This window comes from Dreissena polymorpha, unplaced genomic scaffold (assembly GCF_020536995.1).
Source record: "Dreissena polymorpha isolate Duluth1 unplaced genomic scaffold, UMN_Dpol_1.0 chrUn004, whole genome shotgun sequence".
Taxonomy (NCBI): Eukaryota; Metazoa; Mollusca; class Bivalvia; order Myida; family Dreissenidae; genus Dreissena; species Dreissena polymorpha.
The window spans coordinates 862,501-883,820 of record NW_026273318.1 but is presented as its reverse complement, the minus strand read 5'-3'; the positions used below and the strand labels follow the sequence as shown (position 1 = coordinate 883,820).

At 37.8% G+C, this 21,320-nt stretch overlaps 3 protein-coding genes across 3 annotated transcripts in view; 1 reads left to right on the top strand and 2 right to left on the bottom strand.

The window, feature by feature from the left end:
- Positions 1 to 868: 868 nt before the first annotated feature.
- Positions 869 to 8,801, bottom strand: LOC127863302 (collagen alpha-1(XII) chain-like). Its single transcript, XM_052402723.1, has 8 exons — positions 8,697 to 8,801; positions 7,290 to 7,445; positions 5,777 to 5,856; positions 5,020 to 5,091; positions 4,244 to 4,433; positions 3,482 to 3,642; positions 1,611 to 1,884; positions 869 to 1,067 (listed from the first exon to the last, which is right to left on the bottom strand). Exons 1-8 carry the CDS (start codon positions 8,785 to 8,787, stop codon positions 946 to 948), a joined length of 1,146 nt encoding a protein of 381 aa, XP_052258683.1. The 5' UTR covers positions 8,788 to 8,801; the 3' UTR covers positions 869 to 945.
- Positions 8,802 to 12,745: 3,944 nt separating this feature from the next.
- On the bottom strand, positions 12,746 to 16,621 carry LOC127863320 (uncharacterized). The gene is made up of 6 exons (XM_052402739.1): positions 16,327 to 16,621; positions 15,445 to 15,524; positions 14,701 to 14,772; positions 13,914 to 14,103; positions 13,409 to 13,569; positions 12,746 to 12,894 (listed from the first exon to the last, which is right to left on the bottom strand). Exons 1-5 carry the CDS (start codon positions 16,619 to 16,621, stop codon positions 13,505 to 13,507), a joined length of 702 nt encoding a protein of 233 aa, XP_052258699.1. The 3' UTR covers positions 12,746 to 12,894; positions 13,409 to 13,504.
- A 1,684-nt stretch (positions 16,622 to 18,305) lies between these two features.
- The window catches only part of LOC127863319 (uncharacterized protein K02A2.6-like), a 6,858-nt gene continuing 3,843 nt past the window's right edge, over positions 18,306 to 21,320 (top strand). Inside the window, exon 1 of the mRNA XM_052402738.1 lies at positions 18,306 to 21,283. Coding sequence (XP_052258698.1) covers positions 18,306 to 21,283 — 2,978 coding nt within the window. The remainder of the gene's footprint in view (positions 21,284 to 21,320) is intronic.

Sequence of the window (21,320 nt, the reverse complement as noted above, 5' to 3'; positions counted from 1 at the left end):
AAACGTTCGTACAACTTTTGTTATAATTTAAATATTTCTTCTTACTACAACAGTACCTTTTCATACATCCGTCACAAACAAGTGCTGATTCTACTTTACAGATTTTAAACAACCAATCTTGTTTCGTTGCATCCTTTGGAATTACATAGCTGGTAAGGCAATTAAAAACAATGTTACACTATTGTTTGGAAATCAAATGTAACAGTATTAACTCCGTCTCATTGCGCTCGCCCCATGATTCACTTGCATGAATTTTAAGTTTACGGGTAGGTTTAGATGTCTATCGGTGAGAACACATGGCGTAATGCCATAATGTGATGATGAAGCAGAGCCCTTGTAACTGACATGGTGTCAAGGGTATTGTGGAAACGTGAAACAATTGTTTATACCCCTACATAGAGGAGGTATATAGGCCTCATTATGTCGGACGGTATGTCCGTCCATCGGTTTCCCGCATAAAATACATTAATTGTGTGCAGCGAAAGTCTTCCAAACACTTAACCGATTAAATTGAAACGTATTTCTATGACATGTTTTATGTCCAGTATTGCACACATTTTCAGTTTTGTGTCCTTCAACTTTGCCATTTTTATGGTGTTATCAGAAACTACTTCCATATCTCTGAAGAGACTCGTTTGAAACTTAACATATTTCTTTATGTTTAAGTTAAGATAGTAAGATAATGTGTTTTTCAACCGCGGTATAACAAACGTCTGTGAAAAATGAATGGCAGTGCACAAAACATTTACCCAAAAGCACTTTTGGAATCATTGTCCTTGGCTTATGTCCATGCTTATTTTATCTTGAGCATGGTGCAAAGAGCGTTTTTTGATATTTGTACCAACTACAGTTAGAAGTGAAAAGTAGCCCGTGTGCAAGATAATTTATGAAGTGTATATTTCTAGTACATGGTACTATGGTAACTTTATTGAATCTGTTGCCCATTTAAGCGTTGCAAATAATCTGCATTAGCTGAGGAAGAATCGACTGAAGACTGCTGTAGCTGTGGACGTCAAACACGTGGTGACTGTCAGTTGCTATGGCAATCAGTTCGGCAAGGTTGATGCCTGTAAAGAAATTGACTGTTATTATAATAACTTTTTCTCTAAAGGCATGAACAACATTTTTCCTGACTCGGCTCTGGTTGCTTTTAGTTGTTAATTAAGAACTCGACCTATTTATGGTTCTTGTCCATCGATTACCGGCTGTCTAGTAATTCAGTCCTAGATTTCTCGATGCCTCTCATTCAGATCTCGTCATAACGCCTTAGTTCAAGAAGAAGAATATTTTCCGGTTTAATGACGGTACCTTATTAGTTGAAGCAAAATATAAAAATATATCGAATGACTTATTTAAAAGAACAACACCTTATGGCTATGTTTGGTTTAATTTTTCCTCTACAAAATTCAATAATAATGTTTATGTCTTAGAAAAAAAGAGGTCAGTATTGACCAATCTTTTTTATTATTTTAATGTCAGGTTCGCCTAAATCCTCGAAGAAGAATCATAAGTTTTTGCGCGTTTGTATCGAATCTATGTAAGATTTGCCCGGTATTCAATACTCCTTAAAATAGATTTTAGAATGTAGGCTTTTCAATTTTCTCAGGTACCTGCTCCGATGACAATGCTGATAACGTCATCGCTAACGGTGTGCAATTTGTTGGCTTCACGAATCGTATCTAGCTTATCATTGGATTCCCCGTCAGTAAGAACGATGACGACATTCTTGTTATTAGGGCGGTCGCCATGTTGTGGAGTCAACATAGTCGTACGCACCAGATACAGAGCCTCGTTCGTTTTCGTGATGCCGCCTTGGTACGGTACAGATGACAGGTTTCGCAACAGCTGTTGTTCTGTCGTGATTTCGTTCAGGTGCCACATTGGCTGGTAAATCAATCAATCAATCAATCAATCAATCAATCAATCAATCAATCAATCAATCAATCAATCAATCAATCAATCAACCAACCAGCAACCAACCAATCAAATCTAATTTTGACCGCATAATACATGACATTTTACTGCAGTCAAACTTTATGCGCGTTGGTTAAGTAACGAAAAAGATAACGATTCATAGGCAACTAATGATACAACTTATATTGTAAAGGGTACGTAAGCATGACTTTTATAGGCGTGGATGCTAAGTGTTACCAGTTCAATGAGTGTTGGTGATGTACGTAACGACGTGAGTGCTGTATAGGAGGTTTTGGCGTGGCGTCACAACAGGGGTTTTCCGTTACTAAAAATTGTCACATTCTCGATCGCGGCCATTTACATTGTATCAGAGTTAAGGTCGTCGGAAGACTAAATACTGACAATTGCACAAAACAAAACTATAAATACCCGTATTCTTTCTTAAAGTTAGACATTAATAAATGATATTTCAAAAATAATAAAACATATAATAATTTGATTATAATTATAAGTGGTGTGGATGCGATAGTTTTCGTCCTCATTAGTGTTCGTTCATTGAATTCAATTTTTTCCGAAAGAATTTCAATTTCTGAGTATTTTGTTGTTCTTTAAAAAGGGTCGCGAATATGTGTCAAGTAGAGATTGTAATGGAAACTTTATCACGATGCGGTTAATCAAATGCAAACAAAAGCGAAACGGTCGCAGTTTCGACGGCCAAAATTTGAACATTCGCAAACGTGACGTCATTATCGGAATCCCCAAAACCTCCTATGCACATAGGCGTGAACTCGGTAGGTAACGATGTATATGCACTGGGTTTTGTAGGTATCGACATATGAAGCTGTAGGTAACAATTTACATAGCCGTGGGCTTCTTATGTAACGATATACTAGTACATAGAAATGGGCGCTGTATGCTACGACTTACATGTCGTTGATATTGTAAAATACTTTTTTTTTATAAAAGAGTTGGTTCTGTAGGTAAGAACAGTCAAATTATATAGGGGTGTTATCTTAACGTTACAACTGACATAGGCATAGGTGATGTAGATAACGAATTAAATTAGGGTTATTGACTTATATGATCACGAGTGCTGTAGTTAAAAACTTACATTAGCGTGGGTGTTGTAGTTAACAACGACATACATATTTGTGAGCGCCTTAGGTAACGTTTAGTGTAGAAGGTGATCCTGTTTGTAACGACATATACACTGTATAGGCATTGGTTCTGTACGTAACGACTTCTCACCTAGGCGACTCGGGCTCAATTCCCGTTCTCGGCGCATGTGAGTTTGGTTGGTGGTCACCATACCGGACAAGTGGGGTTTGCTCCGGGTACTCCGGTTTCCCCCCACAGCACAAGACCATCCCAAAATTAAAAATATTTCAGTAAAAACAATAAATAGCTGGAAATTGCAGCTATCATTCAAAATTCGTCCCAACTTTAGTGAGTCTAAAATCTGATTAGGAAGGAGTGCTGGGACACACTCCGGGTCCTCACCTAATGCAGCCTCTGGCGCGGAGGGACCTCATAAAACGTGGAAATACACACACACGTAACGACTTACATAGGCGTGTGTGCTGTAGGTAACGAGGCCCGTCTGTGCTCTGGTTGGGCCTATGGTAAGCTGATGGACAATTTCCCCGATGAAACCAAGCGCCTGTCGAAAGTTTGCTTGGCCAACACTGCCCGAGTCATCCAGAACAAACACGATGTCTCGATCGCAGCCTAGCATGGAATAGATCTGACATTGAGCGTTTATATTGTAATCACTGTTTATGAAGCGTTGTGTATTTGCTAATAGGAGAGATAAATAACTTCTAATGACTTATCACTATATATGTAAATTACATGTAAATGTATTATTTAACAACTTTTGAATACAAGCTTCCGATGTTTATGTGTTCATGAAGCCCGTACCTATAAAACATCGACTTAAGAATTTACTTTACGATACCTTCTTTTGCGAACATAAATGGACGACTTAGACAAATATGATAACATTAAGTCAGTAAAATAGCTGTTATAATTATTGGTATGTCTCACATGACCTTCATATGACCTTCACATGCATTCACACAATTCAGTCGTAATCTAAACTTGAGCGTTATTAAGAAGGGGCACAGTACAGTACATGCTGGATGATTCAAATTCAACGTTATCTCCAAACGTGTAACGTTTAATACAATAAAATGATTTAATTGCATGACGAATACCATAGATTTTTGCGAATAATGCAGTATGAATTTTCACGCGCGTTAAGAAGTTTTTTATGCTTTTCACATATGCGAAACATACGATTTGGAAATAAAAGGCCAACAACCCTTACCGTGCGGGAACGGTCCGGATGACGTAGGCGGTAGCGTCGTTGTGGTGAGAGAGTACGGAGTGTTGCAGAAGTCCGTATCGCAGCAGGAGACACTCACGTCACGACGGTATCGACCCGCCTCCGGTTCCGCCTGGCTTTCGTCACGCTTCCCTATTAAGCCGCCAAACCCGAAATTTAGTCCTTGGCAAACCTGAAAGCGCATTTAAAAAGTATTTACATGTGAAATCGTATTCGAAATATGACTTATACATAACCTTAAACTAAATGTTGGTCTTTATTGTATTGAACGTTTACTAGCCTGTAGTTATATATAGTATAAACATTCGTATTAACACGAAAACTAAAATTATAGGGAAAGATCTATGTTTAGAAACGATTCGTGTTTTGACTCGCGTGAGTGATCAAGAATCATTTTATATCTTAAATTAATATTTAGGCAAAGCAGGTTTAATATTTCATTGTCTCCTCATGTTTTACTTTGGATCTAAGTTTCTAAGCACGTGAGGTTTTGAAATTCGTTTGAATGCTATCTAAGGTGTATATATTGAAATATTATACTTTTTTTCTATTTAAAATTATTCAAATTTTAACCTTGTGTAATATTCTAAACTCTTTTTAACATTCGTATCGCCATTTGACATTTTTACGCTATTTAACATTGCTGTAGTGATCAAGCAAAAGATTCGTCAAAAGGATCGGCATTTAGAGGCATTGCGCAACGCTTTATGAGTTATTACTCGAATCGCTATAACGATATTAGCTATGAAAATACGTACTGCTTTCTGTTCACAAGACACGATGTATTCATGGTGACCATCTAAGGCTGTTAGATGCTTGGTTACACACGTCTGCAAAAGACGATTGGTCACATAAGAGAAGATTTATACACAGATGATCGCTCAAACATTTGAAGTCGAATATTTTTATCTGTCTCTGTTACTTTAAATCATTGACAACTCTAAACGGTGCGTACATGGTTTCTGTAAAATTAACTTGGTATATCCGCCAGTAAAGCATGATTGTCACAGATGGGTTGCTTCCGTAAATAACAGACGTTCTTTCTATAATAGCATGTTTCTATTCTCACACATGCGTTGCGTTCTCTTATCAAACTTGCGTGGCTTTCTATAAGCTCAAATGAGTTGCTTTGTATGCTCGCATATGTGTTGCTTTCTATACTTAAGCGCAATGACACTAGCTCATCTTTCTGTAAACGACCACCTCAAGTGTCGTTGTTAATTTGAACAATAAACATCCACAAAAAATTCTGACCATAAACGATGCAATGTACACGAATAATATAGTCCTCATTCCAAGTTTTCAAATAATGTATTGCAACATTTGCAAAGAGAAAAACATTTTGCGTTTTATTTTTCACGTCCGACATCTTTATTAGCCACTGATAGCCAAGCTTCATAAATACCATATTCGCTGCGTATTGATGGAGGAACAACGGTAAATTGAAATGTATTTATAAAAACCAATATATGTAATTGTATATAATATATGTATACAATATGTCGTCTGTCCTACCTGGCCAGTTGGGCACGTGGTGGTGGTGTTGCAGTCCAGCGGGTTGAGGAAGGGAGTGGGGCACGAATAACATTCCAGGGCTGAAAGAAATTGCGTTATAATTGCATTGTGGAATTAAACAAAAAACATACGTAACCGAAACTTTAATAATGCAGTTATGTAAATAAATATTACCCATAATGACTGCGCATAGAGATCCGCTTTCACATTGAGCTTTACGAGACAGTCTAGATAAGATTTCGAGATGTTGTGGATCACAATAGTATGATTTGGAATGTTAGGAAATCGGAACAGTGGAAGTTTGTGATTTTTTATATTCAAATTACGTTTTTGCAAACATCATATACTAATATACTAGTACATGAAATCAGCTGATTCTGCATTTTATATAAGCTTTTCAGTAATTGTGCAAGTCTGTGAGACTTTTGTAAACTCACCTAACTACTTAATTGACGAATTTTATACAAAAGATATGGTATGTTATCATAACAAGTGTTAGATCGTTTTAAGCATATGCTTTTGAAAACCCTATCCTTTTTTTAAATACTTCTTTGAATACATTTACCAAAATGTTGTTAAAATATTAAATATATTAACAAAAATCGTAATGGTCGTACCTAACAGAAACTATTCTTATCGTGTGTTGAAAAATTAGTGCGAATTAACATTTTCTGATGCAGAATCGTAGTCATTTGAAACACTGCATCAAATGACGCAAATCAAAATGGTCGAATATCAGACCAGAAATAATCATAGCGCTAAAAGCATACTGGCTGTTCGCTTTTGAATAGAAATGGACATAATTCCGTTTTCAAATTTTATTTTTCAATCAAATTTTAATTTAACAAAATACATTCAAGTTTATCGAAAGTGTGTCGAAAAAGTATATGCAATAATAAGAATTGTATGGATAAATTTGAGATAACTCTTCCAATTATCACCAACATGTCCGTTTTAATATTATATGTAAAAAAACAGAAAATATGATGACGGTGGTATTCAAAGACCAGGCTAATATTCAAAACATTTTTTTGCAATCATCAAACAAATGACATGTCGTACGAATATAGGTTTTATATTACACTATGGATGTAATCACTGGCTAAAAAGAGACATGCGAATCATAATCATCATCATTAATATTATCATTACTATTATCATAATTAACAATAACAACAACATAACAAGGACCATCATTAAGACTTTAATAAGCACCATTTTCAGGATCATCGTCATCAAAGAAATGTCGCATTTCTTTTTGCTAGTTTGACATTTACATGGACCAAAGCTTGTTGAATTATGATTCACTCGTTGATATTTAGTTTTCAAAACATTTCTTCTAAAATAAAGATGTATAACATGGTAAGAAATGTACCGGAAACGGTTTTTTATTGCCTACATAAAACTTTGTTCTTTGGTGAAATGTTCCAGACCAAGAAAGTGATTCTAAAAACAAGGTCACATACAATAAACGAAACAGGGGCTAGTTTTATTTATTAAAAAATAAACTCACGGCAATTCCCACAGAAGCGTATACATGTGGATTGTGAGAACGCCGGGTCAGTGCAAAGGTTCGGCCTGGCTTTAGAGAACAGTGCGCACGCCTGGGCGTCAAGGTCTTGACATGTGCTTTGTGGGGGCTGGGCCACGCATGCGCAGCACAGTGCAACTAAAATATTTTATATAAAATGGTCAATATTTTGAAAAAAACAAATGAGAATTTTTCAAATCAAATTGCTTTCAAAAGTTAATAGTCCTGATTTCCTAGTAATAAATTGTGGACGTCCACGTAATAAGGTTGGAAGTCCCATTTTTATTTCATTATTTCATTATTTTAGTACACCCTACCGTATATGTTGATAGCTGGGTGCATAAATGTTCGAAATCTATCCAATACTCGACAATTTGTTATTACGATTTCTAATTTCAAAACCAAAATGTGACCAATATTGACGATGAATGTATTTAAGAAACGTTCACTTATTAAAGTGCGTTTTAATACAAAGTGAATGGTGGGATGAGGGAAATTCCATTGAACATGCGCGAATCATTTATCTATACATTTGTTATACATTTGTATAACAAAAACCTTATTCAATTGACATTTAATTATTTTCAATTCGCATAATTAAACTTGTTATCCAAATATCATTGTTATGTTTTATTTTCACGTTGAATTAAGAATTCTAGCCACAAATAAATAGTGTTCGTGTTAATCGTGTACTGTTAAAAAAAGGTTTAAATTACACTTTGTGTACAAAAACACGTCATTCTTCATCGAGGAAAGCGTGGACTTTATTCTTGCATAAAAATGTGGAAACTTTTTCGTTGCAGTCGTTTAGATAGATCAGTATTGATCTGTGACGTGTGCAGTTATTGTATACATCTTCGCATGGGGTCGGCCCTTGTTCGGCGGCCTAAACGCTTATTGGCTGATGCGATTACCATAAAGAATGTGACTGACAGCTGGAAAAAAAAATAATTGCCACTGGCTGAGAAATTCATGCCATACAGTAGCTCGTAGGCGGAGTGAACGGATTAAACTACAAGATTCAGGTTTGAGATTTATGCGTGCTGTGTACAAGAAAACGGCGTACATGCGGGTATCGGACGTCCACCAGTTGTACAATGGACGTCCGACTGCCTTGTTGGGCATAATTTACACCCAGACGTCCACTTACTGAATAGAAGCCTGTTGTCGGTCAATGTGTGTACAAGAGGCTACGCCATAAGTAATTGTTTTTATAAGGGAAATATGAGAACGTTTTCAAGCATTTTTTTGGCTAAGTTTTACAGAGAGTTTTATTATGAAGCGGTACACTATAATATTAAAGTTTAATGTAGGAAAATACAAAAAAAACGTATAACATTACACTTGATTTTAATTAAAATACATCAAAAATTAAAAGGCAAAACTTACGAACGCCAATCAGACGACCTACTTCCATTTTAGCACGTCCTTCCTCGATGCCAGTGATTTCAGAAATCGAGCGGAGATAAGAAAATTTCATCGCCGTGTTCAGCCCTAAGATAAGTTAGAATGTCATTATTTGTGCATGCCAATGTATTTGTAGCGCCGTTAAAAAAGGTGATAAACAGTTTCGCTGGTTGTTGAAACGACCGTCCAATTATAATAATTTAGAACGATGAAATAAAACGTTCGACTTGATGATACATGATTCCTGAGTTATGCACAATATGTACATGTTATAACAAGACTGAATGAAAAATGAAAGCACTCCCACACCCTCAATGGTTTACCCATAATGGGCGGTAGAACCAAAGAAAACCCATCTTATATAACAAAGAATATATACACAACACCCACTTTGAAGTCGACTTGAAGCTTACTAGGTAAACATTTTATTTAAAACATTTTCAACAAGTAACCAATGGGTTTATGCAACTAAGACACTGTCAGCCAGTGGACTTAATCAAATTTGGCCTTTGTCGTAAAGGAAGTGGCAATAACTCAAGAAAACCTGATTCAATATGTATGATCATCAAGAATTACATAATTATTTGGCTAGACGCAACATAAGCAAGTTTGGTTAAGACTTGATTTGATTTAAACCAAAGTTCATCACACCATATCACACACAATTCTAGAGGTGAGGATTTATTGACGATGATTTTATTTTGATATTTAATGATACCTTACTTTAAAGTTATGTAAATGGCTAAATAAGCTACACTTGGTGGTGCGGTGGTCGAGTGGTAACACTCTGGTCTACCATTCCAGAGGTCCCCGGTTCAATTCCCGGTGTTATACACTGAGCACGTAAAAGAACCAAGGGATCTATTCGCAAAGAGCTAGGGTATCGCACCCGGATTCATTGTATCCCAATACTGTTTTGCTTGCTGTCTCTTCAGCAAAAACCAAAGGAAATAAGTGCTTGCACTTTCATTGGTTATCCTTGACCGCAATGTCAAAATAAATACATACATGTTACTGGGTAAATAATGTGTCTTCAAGCAAAATAACATAAACAATACATTTTAAGGTTAGGATTGGTGGGAGAAAAAGACGTTGGGCAAAGACCCCGTTTGCCAGCAGGCTCTATATAGAAACCGTCCAACGCAAGTTTAAAAAAAATCGTAAAATGTTGACCGATTTTAAAGCCCTTGTTCGCATTAATGTAGAAACGATGCCTTTATATTTCTAATTTTGTTAATAACATTTGAGGACTGGGGTTTCGCTCAAGTTATTTAGTTGTGCGCCAACTTTTGTTTCGGAAGATCGATTAAAAGCTACAAGATGCCAACCACCACCACCGCCGCCGCAGCCACCGCCGCCGCCGCCACCGCCACCGCCGCCGCCGCAGTTTTCCCCCTTCTTTTTTAAACAGACCTCAATTTTACAATACTTTATAATAAATAACCAAGATACAAACAGTATGGTCGAAGGTGATTTCAATATTGTTCTTAACCCATTATTAGATAAAAGAAATGGAAACCTTTATACTCACTCAAAAAATAGAAACATTTTGAATAACATAATTGAAAATTTAATTTGATAGACATCTGGCCTACAGTTAATCCGAATGAGAGCAAATTCACCTGGCACTCAAACACAAAACCAACAATATTTTGCAGAGTAGACTAGTTTTTAATATCTGAGTCACTTTGCAATATTGTCCTGTAAAGAGTTTCGTTGTTTATGACATGTTTATACCCTTCTGGGCACAGTTTTTGATTTGGAACGTATAATTTGTTTTGATTGTCTGTCCATATTGCTGAATGCTGAATAAATGGTTATGTCTCTGTGGTCTTTGTTAAATCATAAACTAGCCATCCACCGAATATATTCTCTATTTGTACCACGTTTGTTATAATAACAAATCACTCTGGTTTAAACATTAGGACCTTTTCATACATCAGTCACAATCAAGTGCTGATTCTACTTTACAGATTTTAAACAATCAATCATGGTCCGTTTACTTTCGTTTGAATTACCTAGCTGGTAAGGTAATTAAAAAAACAATGTTACACATATAACTGCACAGAAGTGTGTAATATTATTGTGATTTTGTCGTTTTTGGTCCGATTGAACGGTAAATCGAGTTTGTTTTATATTTATTTTGAAACTTTGCTTGAAAATTGAGATAACAGAATTAAAATTAATACTCAATACACTACTGTATTTGAAAATGCATTGTCAGTACACAATATGGTTATGTGATAGTGGATGGCATAAAATTACTCAATTCACTACATCAATATGCATTACATAAATGGTCGGATGAAGTGCACGGTCCTGAGATAATTTTGTTAGGCAAAAATGAATGGCAAATGTATACTCCTTGCGCTGTTCTTGGAAAGGGAATTGCATATTATTACTCTATGAACTCGGTCTCTGTGCGCACTTCACATGACGCAGTTGCGTGAATTTGAAGTTTACGGGTATGTTAAGATATCTATCGGCGTGAACACATGGCGTAATGCCATAATGTGATGATGAAGCAGAGCCCTTGTAATTGACAGTGTCAATGGTATTGTCGAACCGTGAAACAAGTGTATATACCCCTAAATGGTGGAGGTATATAGGTGACAGGTTTTGTCCGATGGTCTGTCTGTCCGTCGGTTTGCCCATATAAAATACATTAATTTTGTGCAGCGAACGTCTTCTAAATACTAAACAGATTAAATTGAAACTTATAACTATTAAATGCGTCATGTCCTGTGATGCACACATTCTGAGTTATGTGTCCTTGAACTTTGCCATTTGTTGAGGCGTTATTATAAACTACTTCTCCATCTCTCAAGATACTCGTTTGAAACTTAAAATATATGATTATCTTGAAGTTAAGATGGTAAGGAAATGTTTTTTTTCAACCGCAAGAACCCACGAATTTCTGAGTTATTCTTCCTTGAACAAAGTCGACAAAGCGTTGCTAGGGTATAATTTAATTTTGTGAAAAATCAATTGCAGTGTAAACGGCCTTTACCCAACAACACTTTTGGAATGAGTGTCGTTTGTTTATTTTCATGCTAATTTTTATCAATAATAATGCTTAGACTTTAAAGTATGCGTCCTTACCTGTGTGCCACCTACAGATTAAAGAGAAAAGTAGCCTGTGTGCATATTTGAGAAGTGATCATTTTTAGTTTCTGGTAAAATGGTCACTTTATTGAAGCTTTTTGCACATTTAAGCGTTACAAATAATCTGCATCAGCTGAGAGAGGATCGACTGAAGACTGTTGTAGTTGTGGACGTCAAACACGTGGTGACGGTCGGTTGCTATGGCATTCAGTTCGGCAAGGTCGATGCCTGTAGAGAAATATACCAGTAGTAGTGCCATAAATTATTGGTTGAAAACAAAATGCATATGTACAACATTATATCCTATACTGGTCGCTTTAAGTTGTTAATTCAGAAGTCGCCCTACTTTGGGTTCTTGTCCATCAATCACCGGCCGTCTAGTAATTCAGTCCTAGATTTCTCAATGTTTCTTATTCAGACTTCGTCACAAGGACAATGTCCGGTTCTTAGTTCAGCCAGTACAATATAGTCCTACTAAATGATGGCATTTTATTTGTTTAGACAAATATAAAAATATATCGACTGGCTGATTGAAATTAATTTATTGCTAAGAACAACACTCTATGACTATGTTTGTTATGATTTTTCCTCTACACCATTCACAAATTAATTGTATGTCTTAAAAAAAACTAGCTCAGGATCGGCAATTTTTTATTATGTCGGTTCGCCTAAATCCTTGAAGCTGAAGAATAAATTTCGGCGCATAAGTGAGAATCTATCGAATCTATGTAAGATTCGCCCGGTGCTCAATACTCCTTAAAATGAATTTTGTAATGCAATCGTTGAAGTGTTGTCAGGTACCTGTTCCGATGACAACGCTGATAACGTCATCGCTAACGGTGTGCAATTTGTTGGCTTCACGAATCGTATCTTGTTTGTCATTGGATGCCCCGTCAGTTAGAACAATGACGACGTTCTTGTTATAAGGGCGATCGCCATGTTGTGGTGTCAACATAGTCGTACGCACCAGATAAAGAGCAACGTTCGTTCTCGTGATGCCGCCTTGGTACGGTACAGATGACAGATTTCGCAACAGCTGTTGTTCTGTCGTGATTTCGTTAAGATGCCAGATTGGCTGGTAAATCAATCAATCAATCAATCACTCAACAAACCAACCAATCAAAACTAAGTTTAACCAAATAAACCAAATAGTACTGGACATTACACTGCAGTTAATTTAAACTTTATAGCCGTTGGTGATTAAAGTAACGACAACGGTAACGATTCAGAGGCTGTAGTAAACAACTAAGATTGTAGTAGGCGTGGGTGCTGAATGTAACTAGTTGATTGAGTGTCGGTGGTGTACGGTACGACTAACATAGGCGTGGATTCTACAGGTATCGATTTACACGCAATGGGTTCTGTAGATAACGACTTATGCAGAATGGGCTCTGTAGGTTATGACTTTCATATGAATGGATGCTGTAGGTAACCATATGAGTGTTGTAGTTAAAAACTTACATAAGCGTGAGTGTTGTAGTTAACAACGACGTGCATAGTAGTGGGCTTTTTAGATAATTCTTTATGTAGAAGTGGACGCTGTATGTAACGACATATAATATACCTTGGTTCTGTACGTAACGACTTACATGGACGCCTGTGCTGTAGGTAACGAGAGCCGTCTGTGCTCTTGTTGGGCCTATGGTAAGCTGATGGACAATATCCTTGATGAAGCCGAGCGCCTGCTAAAAGTTTCCTGGACCAACACTGCCCGAGTCATCCAGAACAAACACGATGTCTCGATCGCATCCTAGCATGTAAGAGATCTGACATTCAGCGTTTATATTGTAAACACTGTTTATGGAGCGTTGTGTCTTTGCTAATAGGATAAATAAATAACTTTGAATGATATATCAGTGTATGTAAATTAGATGTAAATGTATTATTCATAACTTTTGACAACAAGCTTCCAATGTTAAACTGCATATCGCATATAACACAATGGATTCGAACATAAACATCACACCATCGGACTAATAATATAGAGTTGTGTGAATATTGCTGTATCATTTTTTACGCGTGATATTTTTGTTGTTGATGTTTTTCACATATGCAACACATACGGTTTAGTAATAAAAGGCCAACAACGCTTACCGTGCGGGAACGGTCCGGATGACGTCGGCGGAAGCGTTGTTGTGGTGAGAGAATACGGAGTGTTGCAGAAGTCCGTATCGCAGCAGGAGACACTCACGTCACGACGGTATCGACCCGCCTCCGATTCCGCCTCGTTTTCGTCACGCTTCCCTATTAAGCCGCCAAACCCGAAATTTAGTCCTTGGCAAACCTGAAAGCGCATTTAAAAACCATTTTCATTTGTAATCGTCTTCGAAATATGACTTATACATTACCTTAAACTAAATGTTGGTCTAAATTGTATTGAACGTTTGCTAACTTGTAGTTATATGTAGTATCATAAACATTCGTATTAACACGAAAACTAAAATTATAGGGAAAGATCTATGTTTAGACAAGGTTCGTGTTTTGACTCGCGTGAGTGTTCAAGATATCATTTTCTTTAACTAATATTTAGGCAAAGCAGGTTTAATATTTCATTGTCTTCTCATGATTGACTTTGTATCTAAGTATCTAAGCACGTGAGGTTTTGAAATTCGTTTGAATGTTACCTAAGGTGTATATTTTGAAATATTATACTGTTTTGCTATTTTAAATTTTAAATTATTCAAATTTTAACGCTATGTAATATTCTATACTCTAAATAAAATTCTTTTTGCCATTTTTTTTCATTTTTACGCTATTTAACATTCATGTAGTGATCAAGTAAAAAATTCATAAAAGAGATCGGCATTTAGAGGACAATGCGCAACGCTTTATGAGTTATTACTCGAATCGCTATAACGATATCAGCTATGAAAATACGTGCTGCTTTCTGTTCACAAGACACGATGTATTCATGGTGACCATCTAAGGCTGTTAGATGCTTGGTTACACACGTCTGCAAAAGATGATTGGTCACTTATGAGAAGATTCATTCATAGATAATCGCTTCAAATATTTTATCCGTCTCCGTTTCTAATCATTTACATCTCTAAACGCTGCGTACATGCTTTCTGTAACATAAACTTGATATAACCGCCAGTAAAGCATGATTGTTACAGAAGGGTTGCTTCCGTAAATAACAGACGTTCTTTCAAAATAGCATATGTGTTGTTTCTATTCTCACATATGCGTTGCGTTCTCTAATCAAACTTGCGGCGCTTTCTATAAGCTCAAATGAGTTGCTTTCCATGCTCGCATATGTGTTGCTTTCTATACTTAAGCACAATGACACTAGCTACTCTTTCTGTAAACGAGCACCTCAAGTGTCGTTGTTAATTTGAACAATAAACATCCACAAACAGTTCTGACCATAAGCGTTGCAATGTACACGTATAATATAGTCCCCATTCCAAGTTTTCAAATAAAGTATTGCAACATTTGCGAAGAGAAAAACATTTTGCGTTTTCTTTTCACGTCCGATATCTTTATTAGCCACTGAAAGCCAACCTTCACAAATACCATATCCGCTGCATATTGATGGATGAACAACGGTAGATTGAAATGTATTTATAAAACCAATATATGTAATTGTATATAATATATGTATACAATATGTCGTCTGCCCTACCTGGCCAGTGGCGCACGTGGTGGTGGTGTTGCAGTCCAGCGGGTTGAGGAAGGGAGTGGGGCAAGAAAAACATTCCAAGGCTGAAAGAAGTCGCGTTATAATGCATTTTGGGATTTAACAAAAAACATACGTAGCCGAAACTTTAATAATGCAATTATGTAAATAAATATTACCCATAATGAATGCGCATAGAGATCCGCTTTCACATTGAGCTTTACGAGACAGTCTAGATAAGATTTTGAGATGTTGGGGATCACAATAGTATGATTTGGAATGTTAGGAAATCGGAACAGTGGATGTTTGTGATTTGTTTATATTCAAATTACGTTTTTGCAACCATCATATACTAATATACATGAAATCAGCTGATTCTGCATTTTATATAAGCTTTTCAGTAATTGTGCAAGTCTGTGAGACTTTTGTAAACTTACCTTACTACTTAATTGACGAGTTTTATACAAAATATATTGTGTGTTATCACAACAAGTGCTAGATCCTTTTAATTATATGCTTATAAAAACCCTTTCCCTTTTTTTAAAAATTCTTCTTTGAATACATTTACCAAAATATCGTTAAATATTAAATATTTAAAAATCAATCGTAACGGTCGTACCTTACGGAAACTTTTCTTGACGTGTGTTGAAAAATAAGTGAGAATTGACATTTTCTGATGCAGAATCGTAGCGATTTGAAACACTGCATCAAATAACGCAAATCAAAATGGCCGAATTTCAGACCAGAAATAATCATAGCGCTAAAAGCATACTGACTGTTCGCTTTTGAATAGAAATGTTCTAGACCAAGAAAGTGGATCTAAAAACAAGGTAACATACACGAAACGAAACAGGGGCTAGTTTTATTTATTTAAAAAAATAAACTTACGGCAATTCCCACAGAAGCGTATACATGTGGATTGTGAGAACGCCGGGTCAGTGCAAAGGTTCGGCCTGGCTTTAGAGAACAGTGCGCACGCCTGGGCGTCAAGGTCACGGCATGTGCTTTGTGGGGGCTGGGCCACGCATGCGCAGCACAGTGCAACTAAAATATTGTATATATAATGTTCAATATTTTGAGAGAAAAATGAGACTTTTTTAACCAAATGGCTTTTAAAAGTTAAAAGTCCTGATTTCCAAGTTATAAATTGTGGACGTCTACGTAATAAGGCTGGAAGTCCCATTTTAATTTCAGTATTTTAGTACACCCTACCGTATGTGTTGATAGCTGGGTGCATAAATGTTCGAACTATATCCATTACTATTTTAATATATAAACTCTAGTTACATTTCATTAGACTAGAACTTACATTTTTCTCCGAAATGACCCGATAACCCTGGTCTAAGACAAATACACGCTATATTATTATTTTTTTATATTTTTTTCCTTCCATTGCTTCCAAACGTCTATTTATCTATTTATCTTTTATTACATTTTCACAATCAAAACTACATGCTGATGTATCAGCATATATCTAACAGATATCTAACTAAAGTTTAAAAAATAATCGTTAAATGTTGACCGATTTTAAAGCCCTTGTTGGCATTAATGTAGAAACTGTCATGTATTGTAATGTAAGGGACACAACTCGTATTGTCTTGTTAAAGCATGCAGTCATGAGTTACTTGTATTGAGATTTATATATATATGTGAATCTATGAATAAAGCCAGTTGTGAGTTACCCACCGACGAGTTCAGAGTTATTACATGGTGTCAGAAATCTATTAAAAATCGGCGCAATCAGGCGATTGCATGACAATCGTACGTTGCAAATCTGTTGTTAAAGGTTCATTTTATACAACAGCGAAATGGCTTCGAAGGGAATCAGGCCATTACCGGAATTTAACCCGTCAGAAAGTGCATCAAGTTGGGAAGACTACAAACGGGACTTCATAATTCATTTGGACGCGCTAGGTCTGGACGACAAGCCTGGAAAAAGAAAGGTTGGTGTCCTACTTGCCAACATGGGGAGAGAGTGCGTAAAAATTTACGATTCGTTCGCGTGGGCGCCGGAAGTTGTTGCCAATCAGGATGCTGGAATCGCGGCAGTGCCAGCCGAGGATAAATACCATCTAGAAACAGTTTTCACAAAATTTGACAGACATTTCGGAGTGCATAATTACCGTAACATTAAAAGACAAGAGTTCCTCAACACAAAGCGTGGTAACCTGTCAATAATGGATTACATTTCGGAATTAAAAAGAAAGGCCGAACACTGTCAATATGGGGAACAAAAAGAAGGGTTAATATGTGACATGATCATTAATGGCGTGAATGACACAAAGTGTAGTGAAAAGCTAATGGAGATACCGGTTACACAACTTACCATCGAACGTGTCGTGCAGGTTTGTAGGCAAATAGAATTGACCACGTCTCACATCAAATCACTGGGCGAAAGCCCTCACGTAAACATCGCTAGAACGCATCAAAACCCTCATAAGCAACAAAAATACTGTGCCAAGTGTTGCAGAAAACACGAAGTAAGGAAATGTCCCGCCTATCAAAAACAGTGTGACAATTGCGGTGAGTTTGGCCATTTCAAGGCATCCAAATTATGTCCTGCAGTCGGTGGGGCATCGCATCAACAAAAGGGGATATCACACAGAGGGGCACGTGGCTATGGACGTAGACTGCGTCATCGCGGAAGTGATCGGGGAATCCACCGTGGATATCGGGGCCGTGGAGGTCAACGACGTGTCAACTACACCGAAGCCCAGGAAGACCAGGTCGAGGAAATGTTTAACCAGTTTGAACATGCGGATGTGAACGACGTATTTATCGCAACATCGAGTGAAGATAATCATGAATGGTCCGCTAACTTGAAAATAGGGTGTAAAACGATAAAATTTGAAATCGACAGTGGCGCAATGTGCAGTGTCATGTCATATGGAACAGCGAAGCTATTTGAAAAGGTTGCACCAATCAAAAGGAGTGATGTTATTATTAGCGGTGTCAATGGGCCAGCAGTGAAGGCGCTAGGAATGATTACATTGCTGTGCGAGCATAAAAATATCAAGCGTTCGGTTAATTTCCAGATTATGAACACTCCAAGAGGCATAAACTTGCTTGGAAGGAATGATTCAGTTGATTTTGGGCTGATCATGAGAATACACACCGCAAGACTTGAAACAGAATCTATCATTGAGAAATATAGTGACGTCCTTGGGGAAGAGATTGGGTGTATACCGGGCGAGTACGAGATTAAAATCGATAAGTCAATAGAACCAGTAGTTCATGCACCAAGACCGGTTCCAGTCGCGATTCGTGAACAATTGCAAGCTGAACTAAAACACTTAGAGAAATGCAACATTATTGCTAAAGTAACAGAACCTACGCAATGGGTCAGTAGTTTGGTGTGCGTAAGGAAGAAAAACGGAAGAGTGCGAATATGCATTGACCCCACAGATTTAAACCGCGCAATCCGAAGAGAACATTACCCAATGAACAGTTTTGATGATGTTGCCACAAGATTGAATGGGAGTAAATACTTTACAACGCTAGACGCGAATATGGGTTATTACCAAATAAAATTAACTGAAGAGAGCTCGAAGCTCACAGCGTTTAATACTCCGTTCGGCAGGTACCGATACCTGCGGATGCCGATGGGCGTGAAGTGTTCGAGTGAAGTGTTCCAACGGTCCATGGAACAGAACTTTGGTAACATTGACGGGGTAGAAATAATTGTTGACGACATTTTGATTCATGGTAGAACACTGGAAGAACATAACAGGCGCTTGGAAACGGTGCTTCAAAAGGCACGTTCAATTAATCTGAAGATGAATAAGAAAAAGTGTATGTTTGCCAAGCCGGAGGTGGACTATGTAGGTCACAAACTGACTGGAGACGGAATTAAACCGACAGATCAAAGAGTGAAGGCGATAGCAGACATGAGAGAGCCAGAAAGCTTCAGTGAGCTGGAAACCGTGTTAGGCATGCTATCGTATGTGTCTAAGTTCATCCCAAATCTCAGTGAGTTGAATGCACCACTGCGCGATATGAAAAGGCTAGAAACGTGGAGCTGGGGTGACGAAGCGAAGCGCGCGTTCAATAAAATAAAAGAAGCTCTTGTTTCAACAAAAGTACTTCAGTACTACGACTTGAAAAAACCTGTCACACTCACAGTAGACGCATCAATGAGAGGCCTGGGAGCCGCGATAATCCAACAGGACCGTGTTGTGGCATATGCGTCACGTGCGCTCACACCGACAGAGCAACGGTACGCTCAGATCGAAAAAGAAATGCTAGCCGTTGTATATGGCTGTGAAAAATTCCACAAACTGCTATATGGCCGAGATACTTTCCTAGTGGAATCTGATCACAAACCGTTGGAGTCGATTCTAAAGAAAGAAATACATAAAGCTCCGCTAAGAATTCAACGAATGATTTTGAAGCTTCAACCGTATGACTTCAACCTCGTGCACAAAAGCGGCAAGGACATGGGTCTAGCAGACTGCCTCAGCAGATTACCGTTAGAAAATCAAGATGAGAAAACTATCGATGAAGAGTTGATGGTTTTGAAGCTCGACACGTTGTCGTGTTCAAACCATGACAAAATTGCACGCGCAACGCAAGCGGATGAACAATTCCAAGTACTGGCAAAGGTTATCATTCGAGGATGGCCAGAAACGAAGTGCGAAGTTCCAGTTGAAGCCGTTCCATTTTGGGATTACCGCGATGAAATATCAATTAACAATGGAGTTCTGTACCGAGGGGAACGCGTGTGTATCCCGAAAGAAATGAGAACAGAAACGTTGAAAGCGATACATAAGTCGCATTTAGGGGTAGTAAACTGTAAAAAGAGGGCGAGAGAGTTAGTATTTTGGCCCGGCATGAACAAACAAATTGAAGATCTTATTGGCAAGTGTAGTGCGTGTTTAATGCATCGCAAGATGAGCCAAAAGGAGCCAATGATCATCCAACCAGTACCTGAGCTACCCTGGAGCAAAGTTGGAATGGACTTATGCGAACTAGAGGGTAACAATTACCTAATCATTGTAGACTACTTCTCCAACTTCATTGAAGTAGCACCATTGCAAAGAGACACTCGAACGAGCACCATCTTAAAACACATCAAGCAAAACGTGGCTCGTTATGGAATCATGGACTCAATCATCTCGGACAACGGTACACAGTTCACCAGTGCTGAATTCCGAGAATTCATCGAAAAATATGGCATCACCCATATTACGTCGTCGCCTTTGCACCAACAAACAAACGGCCTTGCTGAAAAGGCTGTACAAACCGTTAAAAATCTAATTAAAAAGTGTAGCGAAACAGGGGACGACATCTACTTAGCCCTGTTAGAACTAAGAAACACACCACGCGATAACATCGGATCACCGATGCAACGTTTGATGGGTCGACGCGCAAAAACACTAATACCTATGAAACCAACATTGCGACAACCAGAAGCAACCAATGAAAATGTCGCACCGAAGTTGTTAGAATTTCGTGAAAAGCAAAAATTCTACTACGACCAACACGCGAAGAGCAAGGACAATCTTCAGCCAGGGGACGCAGTAAGAATTAAAACCCCATCTGCTTGGAAACCGGCAGAGTATGTGAAACCGTCCGAATACCCACGATCACATATCGTTAAGGCAGGCGAATCGGGGCGCGAATATCGCCGAAACACGGACATGCTAATGAAAACAAAGGAAAGACCACACATTATCACCACAAACAATGACGTGTACATACCGGCACCCACAGCGCCAACAGAGACGGTAGCAGAACAACCATCAACAACTCCAAATCACGAAAACAGTGCTAGTGCGAGATCGAGCGAAACTCGAGATAAACCGGGGAAAGAGAGTGTACAAGACACTGTTAGAAAGAAAACGAGGTCAGGAAGAGAAGTTCACAAACCGATACGGTTAAAT